This window comes from Pongo pygmaeus, chromosome 1 (assembly GCF_028885625.2).
Source record: "Pongo pygmaeus isolate AG05252 chromosome 1, NHGRI_mPonPyg2-v2.0_pri, whole genome shotgun sequence".
NCBI classification, from domain to species: domain Eukaryota; kingdom Metazoa; phylum Chordata; class Mammalia; order Primates; family Hominidae; genus Pongo; species Pongo pygmaeus.
Genome location: NC_072373.2, coordinates 126,018,381 through 126,036,927, shown reverse-complemented (window position 1 = coordinate 126,036,927; position 18,547 = coordinate 126,018,381). Strand labels below are relative to the sequence as shown.

The 18,547-nt window shown below is 37.8% G+C and overlaps 1 protein-coding gene across 1 annotated transcript; it reads left to right on the top strand.

Moving 5' to 3' along the window:
- Positions 1 to 6,985: 6,985 nt before the first annotated feature.
- LOC129038966 (alpha-amylase 1B) lies at positions 6,986 to 15,328 on the top strand. The gene is made up of 10 exons (XM_054492539.1): positions 6,986 to 7,199; positions 7,545 to 7,691; positions 8,501 to 8,698; positions 9,253 to 9,483; positions 10,220 to 10,353; positions 11,163 to 11,285; positions 11,380 to 11,479; positions 13,449 to 13,567; positions 13,679 to 13,804; positions 15,133 to 15,328. Exons 1-10 carry the CDS (start codon positions 7,032 to 7,034, stop codon positions 15,320 to 15,322), a joined length of 1,536 nt encoding a protein of 511 aa, XP_054348514.1. The 5' UTR covers positions 6,986 to 7,031; the 3' UTR covers positions 15,323 to 15,328.
- Positions 15,329 to 18,547: the final 3,219 nt, after the last annotated feature.

Genomic DNA, 18,547 nt, shown 5'->3' with positions numbered 1-18,547 from the left:
TTTGGGGCAGTAAGGAGAAAGATGGCTTCATGGTGCCAATTACACAGCCACCTGCCCACTGCTTAGGCAGATTAGCATAAATTTTGTGTCTACATATCTAGCATAACCTGCTGGGGGCCATCCATTCCTGGTGGAATTCTGGAAGGGCCTAAATAGTCTGCAACATTGGAAATTTGCTGAATGGATTTCTTTCTGTGTAATTGGAACTTTACCATGTAACTGTTTTTGTGGTACCATTATACAGGTTTTGCCTAAGACAACTAAGGCGCCTTACGGGATGAGTAAATCTTTTTCTTTCTCTAGCTGTGCATTACTGTCTAATAAATGAGACTTTTAGGACGTAAAAATTGTCAGGGATGGGAATTCATCAGGAACTCGATCTGTAGGAACTGATTCTAGGGCTTCTTATGGCCATTGATCTCCTGTTACAGTCCTTCCACAAACATAACATGAAGTGACTTGTAGAGACTGGGCTACATCTTTGGCTAATTGCAAAAACAAATTTTTAGATTTTTCTGGAATTTCAGGTATGGGCACATTGACATCATCATAGAAAGTCTGAAATACTGGTTCTGGAGATCATTTTTGAACTTCTTTTATTAGGATGCTTACACTAGAATCTAGACCTTTTCTATCAATGCCTAATGTTACATATTTTCTTTTATTCCACTTTGGGACTGAGGGGTTTGTGATGAACAATTTTAAAAGGTTGCAGCTCCCACTCATGCAGCTCCCACTCATGCAGGAGGGGCTGACTTTTCTTTTTTGGAGCCAAACAGGATGTTGTTTATCTTCTTCTAAGTAGCCTAACTGACGCAAGACCAGTATTGACACATCAAACATAAATATGGTTCTTGACAGATGTACTTATTTTCTGCTGTGTAATTTTTTCCCAGTTTAGAGAACTGAATCTTATCCCATGCTGTTTACTATTAATAGCAGCACAAGCATCAAATTTTAAAGTGACATTTGTGGGGACTCTTCTTTCTTCTGTTTTAGCTATCACTTTAATTGTGTCACTTAGAGAACAACCAGTTCTTAGTCTTTCTTGAAAGACTGTGATCATGGGGGGTTTAGAGGGGTCATAGCACACATCGGGCTGGCCACTTTCTGGATTACATACTTAGTACTGGGTGTTATTATCCAAACAGGTTCTTTTTTGGAGTTCCTAGGCATTCATAATAGCTGTAAAATAAAAAGATCATCTTAACTTGTCCTACTTCAGTGACCTGATGTATGCACTGAAGGCAGTCGTCTGTATGGGAAGAAGTAGTGGCAGCTTTGACCACATGGGTCCATGTGATAAGGAAAATAAGTCCTATGATGATTTTTCTCATTCTTTGGCCATGTGTAGACCAGTCAGCTTCCTGGTGTGACTGGAGCAGGGCTTGTCGTTTTCTTCAAGGTCACTTTTCAGGGATTGTCCAGGCTTGGTTTGGCCTCCTAGGTCTCAGTGGCTGCAGGCTTCATGAGGTGGTGGTGAATCTGGGTTAGGATTTCTTCTACCTTGACAGCTGTGGGAGTGGTTAAGTTAATGCTCTGTGGTCCTTTCCACTGTGGCCACAGCTGTGCCACATTCCAGTCTTTGATCCACACATGGTCACATGGAGAAAAAGGGTGAACTGGGAAGAATGAGCTGACTGGGTACCTCTCATTTACTCAAGTTGAGGTAGTCTGAGTAATTTTCCCTAAGGCCTGTAGCTGCTGCTGTAATTCAATCTCACCTAACACTTGGGGGGTACCTGGAAGTCCTCCCAGAATGGGAGGAGGCTTATGATACAGAATTTCAAAGGCGGAGTATGCTGTTCTCTTAGAAGAGGTACACTTAATTTTAAACACTACTATAGGAAGGACTTGTATCTATTTTAATCTTGTTTCTTGACACGCTTTCCAGAAACTATTTTTGATAGTTCGAATCATTTGCTACACCTTTCCTGAACTCTAAGGTCATTAAACGGCATGTAACTTCTGTGAGATTCTTAATACCTTTGATGTCTTCCATATCAAGTCAGCCACAAATGCTGGCCTATTATTTAAGACAATTTGTAGAGGCAGTCCAAACCTAGGGATGAGATCTGGAAGAAGCAAAGGGGTTACTTCAGGAGCTTTTTCAGTTCCTGTTGGATAAGCCTCCACCTGCTTAGAGTATGTACACACTAGAACCGGTAAATACTTGTTACTTCTACATTTAGGCAACTCGGTGAAGTCCACTTGAAGATCTTCAAAAGAGGCGCTCCATAGGCTTGTATTCCATGAGGTACAGAGGGACCTTGATTTGCATTGTGCTGTCCACAGGTAAGGCATCACTGCGCTACTGTTGTAGCAAGAGCTGGCAATTGTGACATGTAGAAATACTGGCATAACAGCTTTTCAAGTGATTCTTGGCCTAAATGGGTAGTTTCACATACAGTCAGCATGACTGCAGCTCCTAGCAGCGGTGGCACAACTATTCTTCCATCTGGAAACGTTATGTATCTTTCCTTTATTGTTTGTCCTCTCTCTGTCTGAAAAAAATCTTTTTCCTCTTTAGAATAAGTTGGCACCAGATCAAGCATTTGAGGGAGTAGAGGGGCTGTGTCTGATGCCTGGTAAGGAGTAGATGCTGCTTTTCATGCCTCTGTGTCTGCTCAGGACATTCCTTCGCTCACCGAGGTGGAAACTCGCTGATATCCCCTGCAATGCATGAATGCCACCTTTTGGGGTTTCTACACTGCTTCTAATAATTGTAGAATTTCTTGTTGATATTTTATGTCTTTTCCTCTAGAATATAACAGGCCTTTTTCTTTATACAGTGCTCCATCTACTTGAAGGGTTAGAAAGGCATATCGAGAATCAGTATAGATGTTTACAGTCTTACCTTCATTGAGTTCCAGAGCCCGAGTTAGAGGAGTGAGTTCTGCTTTTTGGGCCGAAGTGCTCTGAGGCAAAGGCTTATCTTCAACAACACCATCTAAGATTACTACCGCATATCCTGCACACCTTTCTCCTTGCAGGTTGATGAAGCTACTTCTGTCCACATAGAACTCCTAATCTACCAATGCCTATGGCTGGTCTCAAAGATCTGGTCTGCTAGAATAGACATAGTCCAACACCTCTACACAGTTATGTTTAACAGGGCTGTCTGATAATGGGAGCAAAGTGGCAGGATTTAAACAGTCACAGACTTCTATGCTTATGCATTGATTCTCACGTAACAAGCTTTGGTGTGTAGTTAATGTAGCATTTGTTAGCCAATGGTGTCTTTTTGTGTTCATTAGAGTTACCATCACATGGGGGGCTTTTATATTTAGGTTCTGTCTAAGGGTCAGCTTATCTGCTTCTTGTGCAAATATTGCCATTGCTGCCAAGGCTCTCAGACATGGAGGCCAGCCTTTAGATATCCCACCTAGTTGTTTTCAGAGGTAGGCCACTGGTCTTGGCCAGGGACCTACAGTTTGAGTTAAAACTCCTACTGACATTTTTTTCTCTTTCTGACACATAGAGTGTGAAGGGCTTTGTCAAATCTGGTAATCTTAAAGCTGGGGCTGACATAAATTTTTCTTTTAACTTATGAAAGTCTTGTTGTTGTAGAGGCCTCTATTTAAAAGGTTCTCAATTGCCCCCCTTTGTAACTCCTTTCAATGCTTTGGCTAGCACCGCAAAGTTTGGAGTCTACAGTCTGCAAAATCTCACAGCTCCTAAATGTTCTCTTATTTGCCTCCTGGTTTTAGGTTCTGGTAGGTTACAGATGACCTGCTTCCTTGCTGACCTTAGGCTGCACTCCCCTTTTTGAATAGTGAATCCTAGTTAGCGTACCTGCTGTCTGCAGACCTGAGCTTTCTTTCTGGACACTTTATATCCACAGTCCTTCAGGTGTCAAAGCAGGGCACCCGTCCTTTTTGCACACCTGACCGCCCTGATGTGTCCTTGCAGAAGGTCATCTACATACTGGAGCAGGATGCAGCCTATGTCTTTAGCAGGAAACATTTGGAGGTCTCCAGCCAATGCCTCCCCAAAGATGGTGGGGGAATTTTTGAACTTTTGGGGAAATCGCATCTATGTGTACTGAGTGGTGACATCTGACTCCGGATCTTCCTACTGAAAGGCAAACAGCTTTTGGCTCTCAAGAACTCGCCTGATGTAAAGAAGGCATGTTTCAAGTCCTGTATGGGTCGATAGTCTTTGGTCTTTGGTTTAGGGACAAGTAGGAGGCAGATGTTCCATGGAGATTGGCAAGGACCTAGAATTCTAAAGGATTTTAAGCATACAAGATGAGTCTCTATTCCTTTAAAGGCTTCCCTGGGAACAGGATACTGCTTTTGTCTGATGGGCTGGGTCTTAGGCTTAACTTCTATGAGTACAGGGGCTTGATGGATTGCCAGCCTCAGAGGATTGTCCTCCACCTCTATTCAGGGTCATCGCTCAGCTGGATCCACTTTTATTTCCTGACCTGGCTCAGTTAGAAAGTCTCCACTCTTCTTCCTGGGAGACTGTAAGGGCTATGATGACTCTTGTATCTGACAAGTCCAGCTGTAAAGAGCCTTGTTTTGGCAAGGAAATGGTGGCTCTTAACTTGCTAAGCAAGTCTCTTCTTAAAAAAGGCAAGGGGCAGTCAGACATATACAAAAACGTGTAAATCACTTTGTGTCCTCCCACTGAGCAGGCACGCGGTAGGCAGAAATCCTGCTTGGTGGAGACTCCTGTTGCTCTAATTATATCAATGGTCTTTTCAGATAAGGGGGCCACTGGAGTGGTAACTGCTGAGTGTTCGGCTCTGGTGTCCACTAAAATCTTAATGTCTTTGCCCATTATTGTGATCCTTACCATGGGCTCCTTGGGGGTGTTTGAACCCATTCCCCTTCATTCTTGCAGCCCCTCAGCTAGATTGAACAAAATTCTTTCATCTTGGTTTGAGGTCTTTGGTTCTGCATCACTCTGATTTTCTTTGAGTTGGGGACATTTATCTTTCTAATGTCCTGTTTTTTATATTAGGCACATTACTCACGCTGCAGACGTGAGTGATTGGACTGGGCATTCCTCCTGGAAGCCCTTTTTTTCCTGCCTTTTCAGGGGAATTCCTCTAATTGTCACAGCCAGCAAACCAGTGTTTCACCTGGCCTGGCATTCATCCTCCTTACTGCTTTCTCGGCGGCTTGTTGCATCTCTACTTACAAATACTTCATTAGCTCTTTCCAGTAAATGCGAGGTATTCATTCCTGCAAACCTAGCCTGTTTTTGCAATTTTCTCCGGATATCTTCCATGCTCTGACTAACAAAGGCCATATTAATCATGGGTCAAACAGAACTTTAGGTGCTGTCTTCTCCTGGCTGGTGGAGCTAGAACTTTCCTTAACTGACTGTCCCTTTGCTACTAGTACTGCTGCTGCCTGTCCTTTTAACCACTGTGGAGGATCTTAAACTAGCTGTAAGTAGGAATCTCTATATGGAAATTGATCTGGGTGCAGGCACACCATGGGTCATGAGGCCATGCTTCCACTCAGGTGGAGTGGGGCAAGTTGAAAAGACTTGTCTTACTGAGTTTCAGATGTCCGGACTCCAAGTGCCAGTTCCTTCTCGAAGTTCAGCCACTGTGATAATCCTCTGCGGGGGCCTGCTATGCAGTGCTCCGGGGAGATGTTTCACCTGGGCAATTTCCTACCCAGGAGTGCTCTTGGGATCCCGTCACTCAGGCTGGTCAGAGTCCCCTGAAAGGATGTTCCACAGGGTAGGCCTAAGGTGCCTAAGGAGCTGCCTCAGCCATCCATCAGTTACGTCGCTTCCCGGTCATGGAACCAAGAAATGTAGCAGGACAAACTGCAGACAAAACCTCTCAGAAAATGAGTTGTAGAAGGAAGAGTGTTATTCAGCTGGGACGTTGGCTAGCTACTGCCTCAAAATCTGAGTTTCCCAAGTGCACAATTTCTGTCCCTTTTAAGGGCTCACAACACTAAAGGATTCACATGTAAGGGTTGTGATTGATTTGAGCGAGTGAGGGATACATGACAAGGACTACATGTACCGGTGGTCACGGAGAAACAGAACAGGGCAGGGAGATTCACAATGTTCTTCTATACAATGTCTTCAATCTATGAATAAAATTGGCTTCTAAATAATAAGTTGATTTGTATCTACTGGGTTTAGGCCAACCAGGCCCATTCCTGGTTTTGTGCCTTTGGTGTTGCTTCCTTGTTGTTTTTACTGAATAGAAAACAGTATAAAACAAGAGGAGAGGCTCTTTCTCTCCTGTCAGTATCAGCACTGGATTGTAGAACGTGTTGCTGATTTTGACCTGGTATTCAAGTTAACTGTTCCCCGTGGTATCTGTACATATCTTTGATGTCAGTCTTTCATACATTGGCTTGGTCACTTCTTGGCTAAAAACGTGCTTGTGGAAGACAAGTCTGGCTTGGTGAGTCCATGTGGTCAGCAGTCTCTGATCTGTGCAGGGTATTAATGTGTCCGGGCTGAGTGTTCTGAGATTTTCTAGAGGCTGGTAAGGGCTCCTGAACCAGATGTTTCTGTCCTGTCAGTTTGTCAGGGTTGGAAAGTCCAAGCCATAGGGCCCACTTTCCTTTCTCAGCTTCTGTTGTCTGCCAGAACACCGTGGGCTGTTACTTGCCTTGAGTTGGAAGCAGTTCGCATTTATACCTGTAAATATATTCATCCTTTTAATATATGTAAAGTTTTTTGGTATGCAATTCTCGATCTTCAAAGAGATGACAACAAATTTTGGTTTTTCTGCTGTAATGTGAGAATATTAGGCACCAGCAACACGTCATGCTGTAAGGAAAAATAAGAGTCTGCCATACGCAAAAAAAAAAAAAAAAAAAAAAAAAAGAAACATTAATGTCTAAGAGGTCATTTAGATGATTTCCATGAGAGACTTTTTGATGTTCTTCACAAGTTAGAATTATTATTGATAATCCTTTTCAGGTTTTGAATAAACAGTTTGCCCTCAAGTATTTATTCATGCTAATATGTACGTTGTAAAATGTGCTTCTTACAGGAATATAAATAGTTTCTGGGAAGGACACTGACAACTTCAAAGCAAAATGAAGTTCTTTCAGTTGTTTTTCACCATTGGGTTCTGCTGGGCTCAGTATTCTCCAAATACACAACAAGGACGAACATCTATTGTTCATCTGTTTGAATGGCGATGGGTTGATATTGCTCTTGAATGTGAGCGATATTTAGCTCCCAAGGGATTTGGAGGGGTTCAGGTGGGTATGATTCATAGTATCAATTGCAGAATTCACTGTGCTTGTAGTAAACAATATTCTGATCTTCTCTGTGAGGCTTGGGCAACATTTTACGTCACAGGTAAGTATTCTAAGTAAAACAGTTTTTTGAGGAAAAAACAATGTAGTATTCTTGGCAACTTTATATCTTGTTTTCGAGGTAATCTTTCTTCAACAAGAGCCCTCCGATGTGCTGTTAATATTTTCAAGAGATAGCTGCCTATACTGAGATTCAAGAATTTTTTATATTATAGATTAGATTCTAGAACATTCGACGATACACAGTAAGACAGAATTTGGTACTTATGAAGACTGTTTAATTTGTAGGTCTCTCCACCAAATGAAAATGTTGCAATTCACAACCCTTCCAGACCTTGGTGGGAAAGATACCAACCAGTTAGCTATAAATTATGCACAAGATCTGGAAATGAAGATGAATTTAGAAACATGGTGACTAGATGCAACAATGTTGGGGTAAGTGAATTCTAGTTTCCTTTAAAAACAACAGATAGGAAAATGATTTCTCTCTCTTCTTTCTTGTACTTTTCAGCAGAAAGTTTTCCATATTATTTTTAATTATACTTCATACTTTAAAACTCAAAATTAACTGTTGCCTTATAACTTTTGTAAACATTTGTGTATGTGCTCTCTATCTACTAAAGAGATAAGTTAAAGTTTATAGCAGAGTTTACTTCTAAAGCAAAACATCAAAATTTAACCCTTATAACTATCCATATTTCCTAGAAAGACTTTTCTGGTGAGGAATTATAATTCCACTTACAATATTTGCTCTCAGTTTTGGTGACTTGTGTCTCCATCCCTAATTCCTGGGTTTTTTGTGGTGAATAGGTAGCTTACCTATTTAATGAGAAGCAGAATTTGAGACAAATAGGTACCTTATTTGTCTTCAAAAGCTTAGTAGAGAGTACAGGCTTTCTCCTGGTGACCACTGAAATTTCCAAAACATTAACCTTTGCAGTCTCATCTGAGTTTTCTCTCCCCAAAATGGGCTCTTTTTTTTTGCATTTCCTCCTATTTATGGTAATTTCTGGTTCTCTCAGTTTATCATTCCTATAAATATTTGACCAAGTGTCTAGAATGAATGTAGGTGTTTAGTTCACACTACTTTCCTTTCACAGTTGATTTTTGATCTTGTAGGAAAATAGTTATAAGATATCATGAAATATTTTGGAGTTTTATTAACAAACTATAAATTTAATCAATAATTCCTAAAATTTCTACCTCTCTGTAAGTCACACTGAAGTAGAAACTTTGCTTTCTAGGTTCGTATTTATGTGGATGCTGTAATTAATCATATGTGTGGTAATGCTGTGAGTGCAGGAACAAGCAGTACCTGTGGAAGTTACTTCAACCCTGGAAGTAGGGACTTTCCAGCAGTCCCATATTCGGGATGGGATTTTAATGATGGTAAATGTAAAACTGGAAGTGGAGATATCGAGAACTATAATGATGCTACTCAGGTAATTTTTTTACGAGAGTGATCTGACTAAAGAGTGATATATGTCTTTTCTTGTAGACATGTAGCTAATTGAACTTCATTTTAAATACGAATTTAGATCTCTTAGGGACACAGGTTAACAAATTTCACTACTTGCAGCACACCAGCATGGCACATGTATACATATGTAACTAACCTGCACATTGTGCACATGTACCCTAAAACTTAAAGTATAATAATAATAAAAATAAAAAAAATTAAAAAAAAAGAAACTCAAATCCATATTTAAAAACCTTTAAATATTGATTTAAGATTTTTAATCAATACACGTTTGCCCACTTTTAAAAAGCTCCCAACCAATTGGAAAGCTCATCGACTTTAGTAAGTTCTCTATTTTCTATTAGAAAATATTTCCAAGATACATCTACAGTAGAATGTGAGCATCCCCAGTGCCCAATGCAAGGAAGTCACTGTAGAATATCTCTTGAGGAATCACGGAATAAATGAATAATCAAATGGATTCTCAGGTGAAAAATGAGGTTTTATGAATCAATCATAACATTTTTACCTCAACAGGTCAGAGATTGTCGTCTGTCTGGTCTTCTTGATCTTGCACTGGAGAAAGATTATGTGCGTTCCAAGATTGCTGAATATATGAACCATCTCATTGACATTGGTGTTGCAGGGTTCAGACTTGATGCTTCCAAGCACATGTGGCCTGGAGACATAAAGGCAATTTTGGACAAACTGCATAATCTGAACAGTAACTGGTTCCCCGAAGGAAGTAAACCTTTCATTTACCAGGAGGTACATCAATACATATATGCGTATAAAATAGCATCTTATTCATTAGAAAATTCATGGCAGATTCAATTAAAAATGCAATTTCTGTAGGATAAGGACTGAGTCATTTACTTAAAACAGTGTTCTTTAACCTCCTCTTCTTCACATACAGCATATCCAATTCTTTATCACAACAGGTTTTATGGAGGTACACAGAATGTAGGACACTGATAATAATTATGTCTTTATTTTATTTTGAAAAGGAAATGGGTTAATATTTATCAAAAAATGTCAGTCAAATAGTAAATGTTGTATTAGTGTGAGCTGTTATTATTATCATTTGTGTACAAGACTAAAAATTAGGTAAATATTCTCACAGGACAACAGGTAACTTTGACATTATGTTTCTTTCAACATTATAGTGTATACTTCATCAAAAACTATAAGAATATTACCTGTTGGGATAATAAGAGTAAGAAAACCATTTTGAGCATTTCATGTAAAAAATAGGGCCAGGCGTGGTGGCTCGTGCATGTAATCTCAGCACTTTGGGAAGCTGAGGCAGGTGGATTGCTTGAGGCCTGGATTTAGGGACAATACTGGACGATATAGAAAGATGCTGTCACTAAAGATCAAAACACAACAAGATTAAATCAAATCAGAAATAGCTTAAAGCTATTTTTTATATACTATTAACTTAATAGTTAAAATACTTTAAAGTCCTTATGCAAAATTCTATTTTTTCCTAAATTTCTACTAGGTAATTGATCTGGGTGGTGAGCCAATTAAAAGCAGTGACTACTTTGGAAATGGCCGGGTGACAGAATTCAAGTATGGTGCAAAACTCGGCACAGTTATTCGCAAGTGGAATGGAGAGAAGATGTCTTACTTAAAGTAAATAAATACAACTTTTCCCCTGAATTATTTCCTAGATCTGTTAGTCTTACTACCCCAGTGTCAGATATCTTCTGGAACATTCTTATTCAGACAACTACTAAGGAGTCAGTTGTCAATGATAAGTATTCTAGTGCCCTAAACTCTAATCAAAAATCTTGTGTATCTAGAGTGTCTGTCACAAGACAGTATGCCTAGGAACGCTAAACTTACCCTAGGAGTTTTCATCTAAGTATGAGATGTATATACTGGATTTGACTGATGTTTGCGTATAATATTTTAAAACCAGGTTATTATTAAAATTATCCTATCATTTTAAAGTATGTACAAAGTGTCCATACTATAGAATTTACTTTTATCAATTGAAAATATTAAATGATATATATTATAACAGTACAATTTTGAAGCCTTATTTTAATCTAGTTTGACATTCTGTATAATGTGATATGGTTATTGATCCTTCGGCAGTGCCTCTAAATTATAATGTGCTGAAACCTCTGAAAGGAAATTTTTTGATAACAAAAATCTTATATTTGTAATATGAACATAAGTATTCCATACATATATATACAAATATGGACTATATATGTAGATTACACATGTGTCTGTGTGTATGGTGTGTGTTTGTATATATATTTTAGTTGTGTTTGTGTGTGTATATATATATATGTATCTTACAGAATAACCATCTAATTAGAGAAAAAATTAATCTTCAGATGCCATGCCATACAGAAAGAGATGCACAGTTAAGTTACTCTCAAACTGTTGTGAAATGACACATCAACGTATATCTTATTTTTCAAAAATAGGAACTGGGGAGAAGGTTGGGGTTTCATGCCTTCTGACAGAGCGCTTGTCTTTGTGGATAACCATGACAATCAACGAGGACATGGGGCTGGAGGAGCCTCTATTCTTACCTTCTGGGATGCTAGGTAGAAATCCAATTTTTCTATTTTTTTAACACATCTTTTAATGATGGTAAGAATTTTCTGATATTCTATGATAATATCATTATGTAACTTTCAGGCTGTACAAAATGGCAGTTGGATTTATGCTTGCACATCCTTATGGATTTACACGAGTAATGTCAAGCTACCGTTGGCCAAGATATTTTGAAAATGGAAAAGTAAGTTTTGGAGTTGTTCAAAATATCCTTTTCTCAAGAGAAAGGAGACAATCTTTTTCTAACATAATATGACAACTATTAAGTATTTATTTTTTCAACAAATATTTATTTGTAAACCCGATACATGGCTGTGATTTTAGTAATGCAGATTATATTAAAGGAATAAATTTTATATTCTCTGTTGACAAAGAGTATGCAAGCTTTTTCAGAGATATGACAAACATCCCCCTAGCCCGCAGGGAAAAAAATAAAAATAAATAAAAAACCAACACTTAAAAATAAGAGCTAGACACTGGGATTGAAATATATACTTCCAATAAGCACCTTCCTCAGGGTTAATAGGAAGAATATACATGCCAACCCTTGTAGAGAACTTAAAACATCATCTGCCCATAGTGAGAATGATATAAATATCTTTTAAATCCTGTTAAAATTTATTTGGAATAGAAAGAAATGATTCAGTTCAACTGAGTTAAATAGGGAAAGTATCATATAAGAGGAAGGAAATGATATGTACTAAAGAATAGAAATTTAGAGAGTATTCCAAGAAAGGTAAGAATGAGAAAAATGTTTGGGAGTATGGTAAAGACATTAATCTGATGAGAAGTTTCAAAAAGGAACAGAGAAATCAGAGTGTAAAGATATTTGGAAAGCAAGTAGAAGGTTTTGTTTTAAACTAAAGGGTTCAGAAACAGCATCAGAGACTTCAGATCTAAAGTAGAAATTCCTCCTTCCTATGAGTCATACAGATATCTTGCTAGCTTTTTTTTAGATTCCTTTCAGTTTGAGAAGTCTGCGACTTTGTACAGCAATTGATACTATTGTTAAACAAATTTAATATTTAGAAGGTGTACTTTTATATTGAGCCAACTTCTTATAATTTCAACTAATTGGTCTTATTTCTGACGTTAGGAGTCACAGAGTATTTTTATTTTTTCTATTGCTATAACATTTCCACTTTACCAGGACTGCTGCATGCTAAAAACTCTTAGTTTTGTTCACTTTCACCATATGATATGATTCTAAGGTCAACACTGAAAAACTTCCTAAGGTTACTCTGGGTTATTTAATGAAGATTTTTTAAAGTGTCAATCAGAAAAACATAATATTAAAAATGTGGTAAATTTATAAATAATGTTCAGATGTATTGTTTTGTACATTTTTCTAAAAAGAGGCATGAGGGACTCTAATATTTATTTAGCACCTGTCATGTCCAAGGCATTTTCACATATATCACTTAATTTTTATAGCAAAAAAACAATATTCCCATTTTAAAAATGAGGAAACTGAGACAGAGAAATTATGTATATTGATTAAATTGTCTTAGGTACTAGTAATAAAGCCTATATTTTCATTCTGGTGTTTCTGGTACTAATGCCCTTCCCATTTTAATGACATTGCATGGCTTACAGTGATGTTAAGAAGCCTTTGCAGGCCAGGTGCAGTGGCTCACACCAGTAATCCCAGTACTTTGGGAGGGCAGGCAAGAAGATCAGCTAACCTGAGGAGTTCAAGACACATCTGGGCAAGGTAGCAAGGCTTCATCAACACTGAAATTTTTTTTAAAAATTAGCTGGGTGTGGTGGTGCACACCAGCAGTCTTAGCTACTTGGGAGGCTGAGATAGGAAGATCGCTTGAGCCTGGGAGATCAAGGCTGCAGTGAGCTATGATCATGCCACTGTACTCCAGCCTGGGTGACAGAGCAAAGAAGACTTTGCGTTTCCTTAGAATGAAAAGGAGAGGATAAAAATTTGTTACCTTTGTTTGAAACATGGCAAAAGAGAACCAGAGGATAGAAAGATGATGAAGACCCAGTAAAGGGCTATAAAAATTAATGAAGGCATTGGATTCTAGATAAAGTCACTGAATGCAGAGATACAACTAACAGGATAGGTTGGGTTTGGTGTAAACAGAAGGAAGAGGTAAATACATGTGTGCTAAAATTTGGCTTTTTCCTCCCTAATGAAGGATGTTAATGATTGGGTTGGGCCACCAAATGATAATGGAGTAACTAAAGAAGTTACCATTAATCCAGACACTACTTGTGGCAATGACTGGGTCTGTGAACATCGATGGCGCCAAATAAGGTGAGAATATGTATTTAGACATGTCCTCTAATAGTAAACTTTCCTTAGCATTTTATTTAAAACACTTGAAGTTTAAGAATATCAATGTTTTGTATGTAATTGTGTTTTCAGGAACATGGTTACATTCCGCAATGTAGTGGATGGCCAGCCTTTTACAAACTGGTATGATAATGGGAGCAACCAAGTGGCTTTTGGGAGAGGAAACAGAGGATTCATTGTTTTCAACAATGATGACTGGTAAGTAAATATGAACTAAGAATAATATTTTGTAGCAGTATGTTCTTGGTTTATTCTTTTATTTTCCTTTTCATTGACATTTATTATATCTGAAAAATCATTTAGTCAGTGGAGCAAGAAGACAATAGAGATCAAAATTGGGCAGAAGCAAAAGTGTGATGGTTGTTACTCCTTCGTTCTCCTATTTTCATAAGTGTTTTCTCTTTTAAGCAGAATCCTTACTGTGCACCCTTGCAATATCTTATGCATATATAGATTTCACATGCATATGCTCTCCTACACAGGCCACAAAATACACAAAGTAATCAATATAAGGATTGTGAAATCATCAAAAAAAGTGTCTGATAATCCTACCCTTTTAATCATGGAATAATGCTGGCTCAGTACTAAAATATCTTCATTTCTAACTCTTTTTCTCAATGACTGCTCTACCTAGTTTTCTGGTATACTTTCTTCACTTCTCTGTCTCCTTGTGACAAATAACTTTTTAAAGCATATGGATAAATAATATGTATCTTGTGGTTAATGATTTCCTTCAGGAGATTTGAGTTTTAGTTCTGAAACTTCTCATTATTGGCCTTTCATCTGTGATTCTCATATCCTTTAGCAGTAGTATAAAGGAGTCCCTAAACTATAGCTCAGAAGACCTCCTTGCAAACAGTTGAATTGTCTCTGTCCAAGCCCAACTGACACTCATATTTAGCTCACTCTAGTATAAATTATATTTCACTGATGAAAAATAAATCAATACAGAAATATATAATTCAAGTTGATCTCTTTCTTGCCAAAAAAAAAAAACTATGTCTAGTTCCTTAATATCTTTCTTTATCTATTTTGGATGAAAATACCAAAAAAAAATTTTGTGAGAAAGCTTTATATTTCAAATTATCACTTCTTCATAGAAATGCTTGTTTTAATGTATGCCCCAAATTCTTTTTGACCTTATGGGAAAAAAGGAGGTTAAAAAAATTATACACTTTAAATTTTTAAACGTCATTGGTATTAAGTTCAGTTGAGAACAAATTTGATTTTACCAAGGTAGCACATTTATCAAAATGTGACAGCTCCTGCCAGTCTTCAGTGATATTCTTCAACTTTGATTTTTTGGTAATATTTTCATTACTGACCAGGGAATTGCTAGGTTTTCTGTAAGGTTACTTTTGGTCCTAGAAAGCTATTTACACCTACTAGGGAGGCATATGGATTTTCTTCTTAGTGAGACTTCACTGCTTACGGTTCTACAACATAAAGTTATGCTGTTTATTTGTGTTAGCCTGTATTCTTGATTTTCATTGTATTGAAGTTAAATCTGAAATTTTATTTTACAGGTCATTTTCTTTAACTTTGCAAACTGGTCTTCCTGCTGGCACATACTGTGATGTCATTTCTGGAGATAAAATTAATGGCGATTGCACAGGCATTAAAATCTACGTTTCTGATGATGGTAAAGCTAATTTTTCTATTAGTAACTCTGCTGAAGATCCATTTATTGCAATTCATGCTGAATCTAAATTGTAAAATTTAAAATTATATGCATGTCCGCAAAACAATGGCCAAGTGTGTTTCTTTTCTTACATATACAGTAATACTTATATTTCATTAACTTTTAGTAAAAGCTCTAATGAGAAATAAGTGGTTGAAACACTTGATAGTATGAAATACAAATCCAGGTTACACATAAGTTATTTATTTTGGCAAAAGTATGACTCAGAAATTTTAAAACTAGGCGACAATCTTTACTCATTAAGAGGGAAGACTTAGCTTTCCAAACAGTTTGTCTCCTGTCTACTCTTTCCTCTCCTTGTCAGTCTATCAACAAGGCAAACAAAATATTTCATTATTTTCTCTATTACATGAAAAATCTGTAAAAGGGAAGGAAAGCCAAATTTTACCCTTACATTGGTTTCAAGACAATCCTTTTTCCATAGGCAAAGTGTACATTTTTGTGCCTTTTTATAATCTTTTACCACAAACACATTTAATTGTTCTTGCACACCTTGCATGTAAATTTATTTTTAGTTGTCGTATTTACATGTTTTTATGGTAAATCTTAGCAATTTTTAACTTTAATGTAAAACCTGGTAAGGTGTTTTAATTGTGTACCAGACACAGATAAAATCTGACTTTTTCCGTCATAGTTAGGGATATTTTTAATTTCATATGTCCCCAAGTCCTTACCATGTTGTAAAGTAGGCAGCATAGAACCTTGAAACAGTTAGCAAACTGTTATCTAACTTATTTGATTTAAACCTCCTATTTACATGTTTATGATATTTCGATTTTTGAGTTTGATCTTTAAAACAATTTTTATTTCTTAGAGAATAAAGTCACATAAACTAAAAGGCATTACAGTTTTAACTTTCCTCTAAAATATTCGATTTAAATGCTTATTTTTATTTAAGACAATCAATTAGATCTCATTACAGACATCACACACAACACATATATCACTACACAGACAAACAGAAGAAAATCCAGTAGTTCTAAGATTTCTTCTTGTCCCATTTCCTAATTGAATTATTGGTTTCCCAGTGGAGCCCTTTAAGAGCAGGGATAGGAAACCATGAAGTTTCTAGGGCCTAATCAACTTGTATAGTTGTAAGACAAAAACAGATTTTGAGCGGAATCTATCAGTTTCTAACTTCTGGGATTCCATGAGGAAAACAGAGGTTTCTCCCAAAATGCATTTTCTGTTTTTCCCAAAAAGTTTCAGGCCACCAGACATTTTCTTGGGTGCATTTAGAGTGGAAAGACAGAGTGGAGAACAGTAATTCAGTCAACAAAAAAGTTATTTTCAAGAAAAACTTTCCAAGAAGAGAAAAACATACAGGCCTTTTCAATATACCTATAACTTGAATATCCACTTTTAATCAAGCTGAGCACTCTTTCAGACAATCCTTTGACATCTTCTGTTTCCTGACTTTAGTCAAATCAAACAGGTATTATTTCTGGATTTTGAACTTTACTAAAAGTAACATCACAGGTGAAACCAACAACTCTCCATCAGGTTATAAGTTCACCGTGAGTATACAAGATATTTTATACGTGGTGGTAAGCAGCTTCTACCAGACCTAGAACCTTTAAAAGCAATTGAGAGAAAGGAATATTTCAGAAAGGCAGTTAGATTTGTTCATGGAGGAGGAAGTGATGATTAAAAGTCACACAGGTGTTACCTTGAAAGTATTCATTACCCAACCAGGATTGAACCTGAGCCACCGTTGTAAAAAGGCAATGGTTAGAAAGAAGTACTGCCACATGGTTACAGGTTATGCCCAAGGACATAAGACAAGATGGAGGCCTGCAGAAGAGTTTGTTACTGACCATTTTATGGTGGTGACTTGAACAGTGAGCTCAAGGGGTCCCAGGGCTGGATTCTATTCCAAGGTACCCTCTCTCTGAGTTTCTCTTCTATTTTCTCTCATTTTCCAGAGCTTCCTCCTAGTACCACTTATGAAAGACTAAGGTGGCTACTCTTAGAAGGTTTCCTAAGGTGCCGTCTGGTACTACAGCCTGTTTCTGTAGCTTCCTTCAAATATCAAGAGCTGCTTGAGTAAACATGTCTTTCAAGATGAGCTATCCCTCAATTGAATTAGCAGATAGGGAAGCATGTTTTCCAAAGTCTCTCTCAGCCTTTTTTAAAAAGCTGAGGGATTTTCATCTAGGTTTTGATCTATCATGGATAGCTTAGGGTAGTTAACAGGTTTGGCTCTGGCCCTCTGTACGCCTTCTACCAAATACATCTCAAAGTGTTCTCTTTTTCACTCATCTATTGGCTTCTTAGGGTTCCTTTTAGAGTTTTTGAGGGATACTGCCCCTTTTTCTACTGGGAATGGGAATTCTGCCTCTTTCTCACCCTCTTTTCCATTTTGAATGGCTTTAGGAGACTTGCTGTTCGTTTTTCTGCTACCTGTAGTGCTGTCTGTCTCTCAGTAGCAGTTAGGGTTTAAGAGTAACATAACATCTTACCAGGAGAGTTTAAATACTTGGGTTATATCCTGGAAGGCCTCTCTACATGAGAGAAGTTGGCACTTGCCCAGAGCGATCTTCATGGTCTGAAGTTTAGAGAATAGCCAGGCTACACTCAAGAGGAATGCAGCCTTGAAGATGGGTTGTTACCCATGTTGTAAAAGAGGGGAGTAGAAGGTGTCGCTTGGTGTCCTTTCTCCTTTCAAAGTGACCCAGGATGGAGAGAAATATTACAAGGGTGTCCGTCTTCTCCTCTTTCCTCCCATCTCCACTGGGTCCCAGCAACCATCATAGGTGTCACCCATGGTTGCAAGCATGATTTGCACACATGAATCTGGAGGTGCTAGCTGGCAGGAGGAGTCATGCTTACCAGCACAATGCCCCATCTGACTGCTCTTCTGGGTCCCCAGTCCTCCCTGGATAATCTACAGTAGATAAATTTAGGTGAGACCCTTTAATAGAGGGATTGTTTTAACCCTATTCCTGCCTCCTTTAGCTATGGCCCTAGAAAATCAGTGCATTCCCAGAAAATTTTACAGGTTGACTTTTAAACATAATATACCCTTTCTGATTAAATGCCAATGTCGTTGGAAGCAGAACAGGTATCTCAGAAGAACACACAGATTTAATGGCTGTCCTCCTTCTGATGGGAAGAGTGTTGAGGCTAGAATTTGTCTCTCAAGGGTGACTTCCTCCCAACTGTTGAATGTGGAGATTTTTCCTTAAAAATGGGGCATAGAGTCTGCATGCTGATAGAGGAACACAAAAGGGGAAGAA

Excerpts from the sequence above, each read along its gene's own strand:
- LOC129038966 (XM_054492539.1), top strand. The coding sequence starts at position 7,032 with ATGAAGTTCTTTCAGTTGTTTTTCACCATTGGGTTCTGCTGGGCTCAG. Across the intron at positions 8,699-9,252 it reads ACTATAATGATGCTACTCAG|GTCAGAGATTGTCGTCTGTC; the intron begins GTAATTTTTTTA and ends TTACCTCAACAG. Across the intron at positions 13,805-15,132 it reads GTTTTCAACAATGATGACTG|GTCATTTTCTTTAACTTTGC; the intron begins GTAAGTAAATAT and ends TTTATTTTACAG.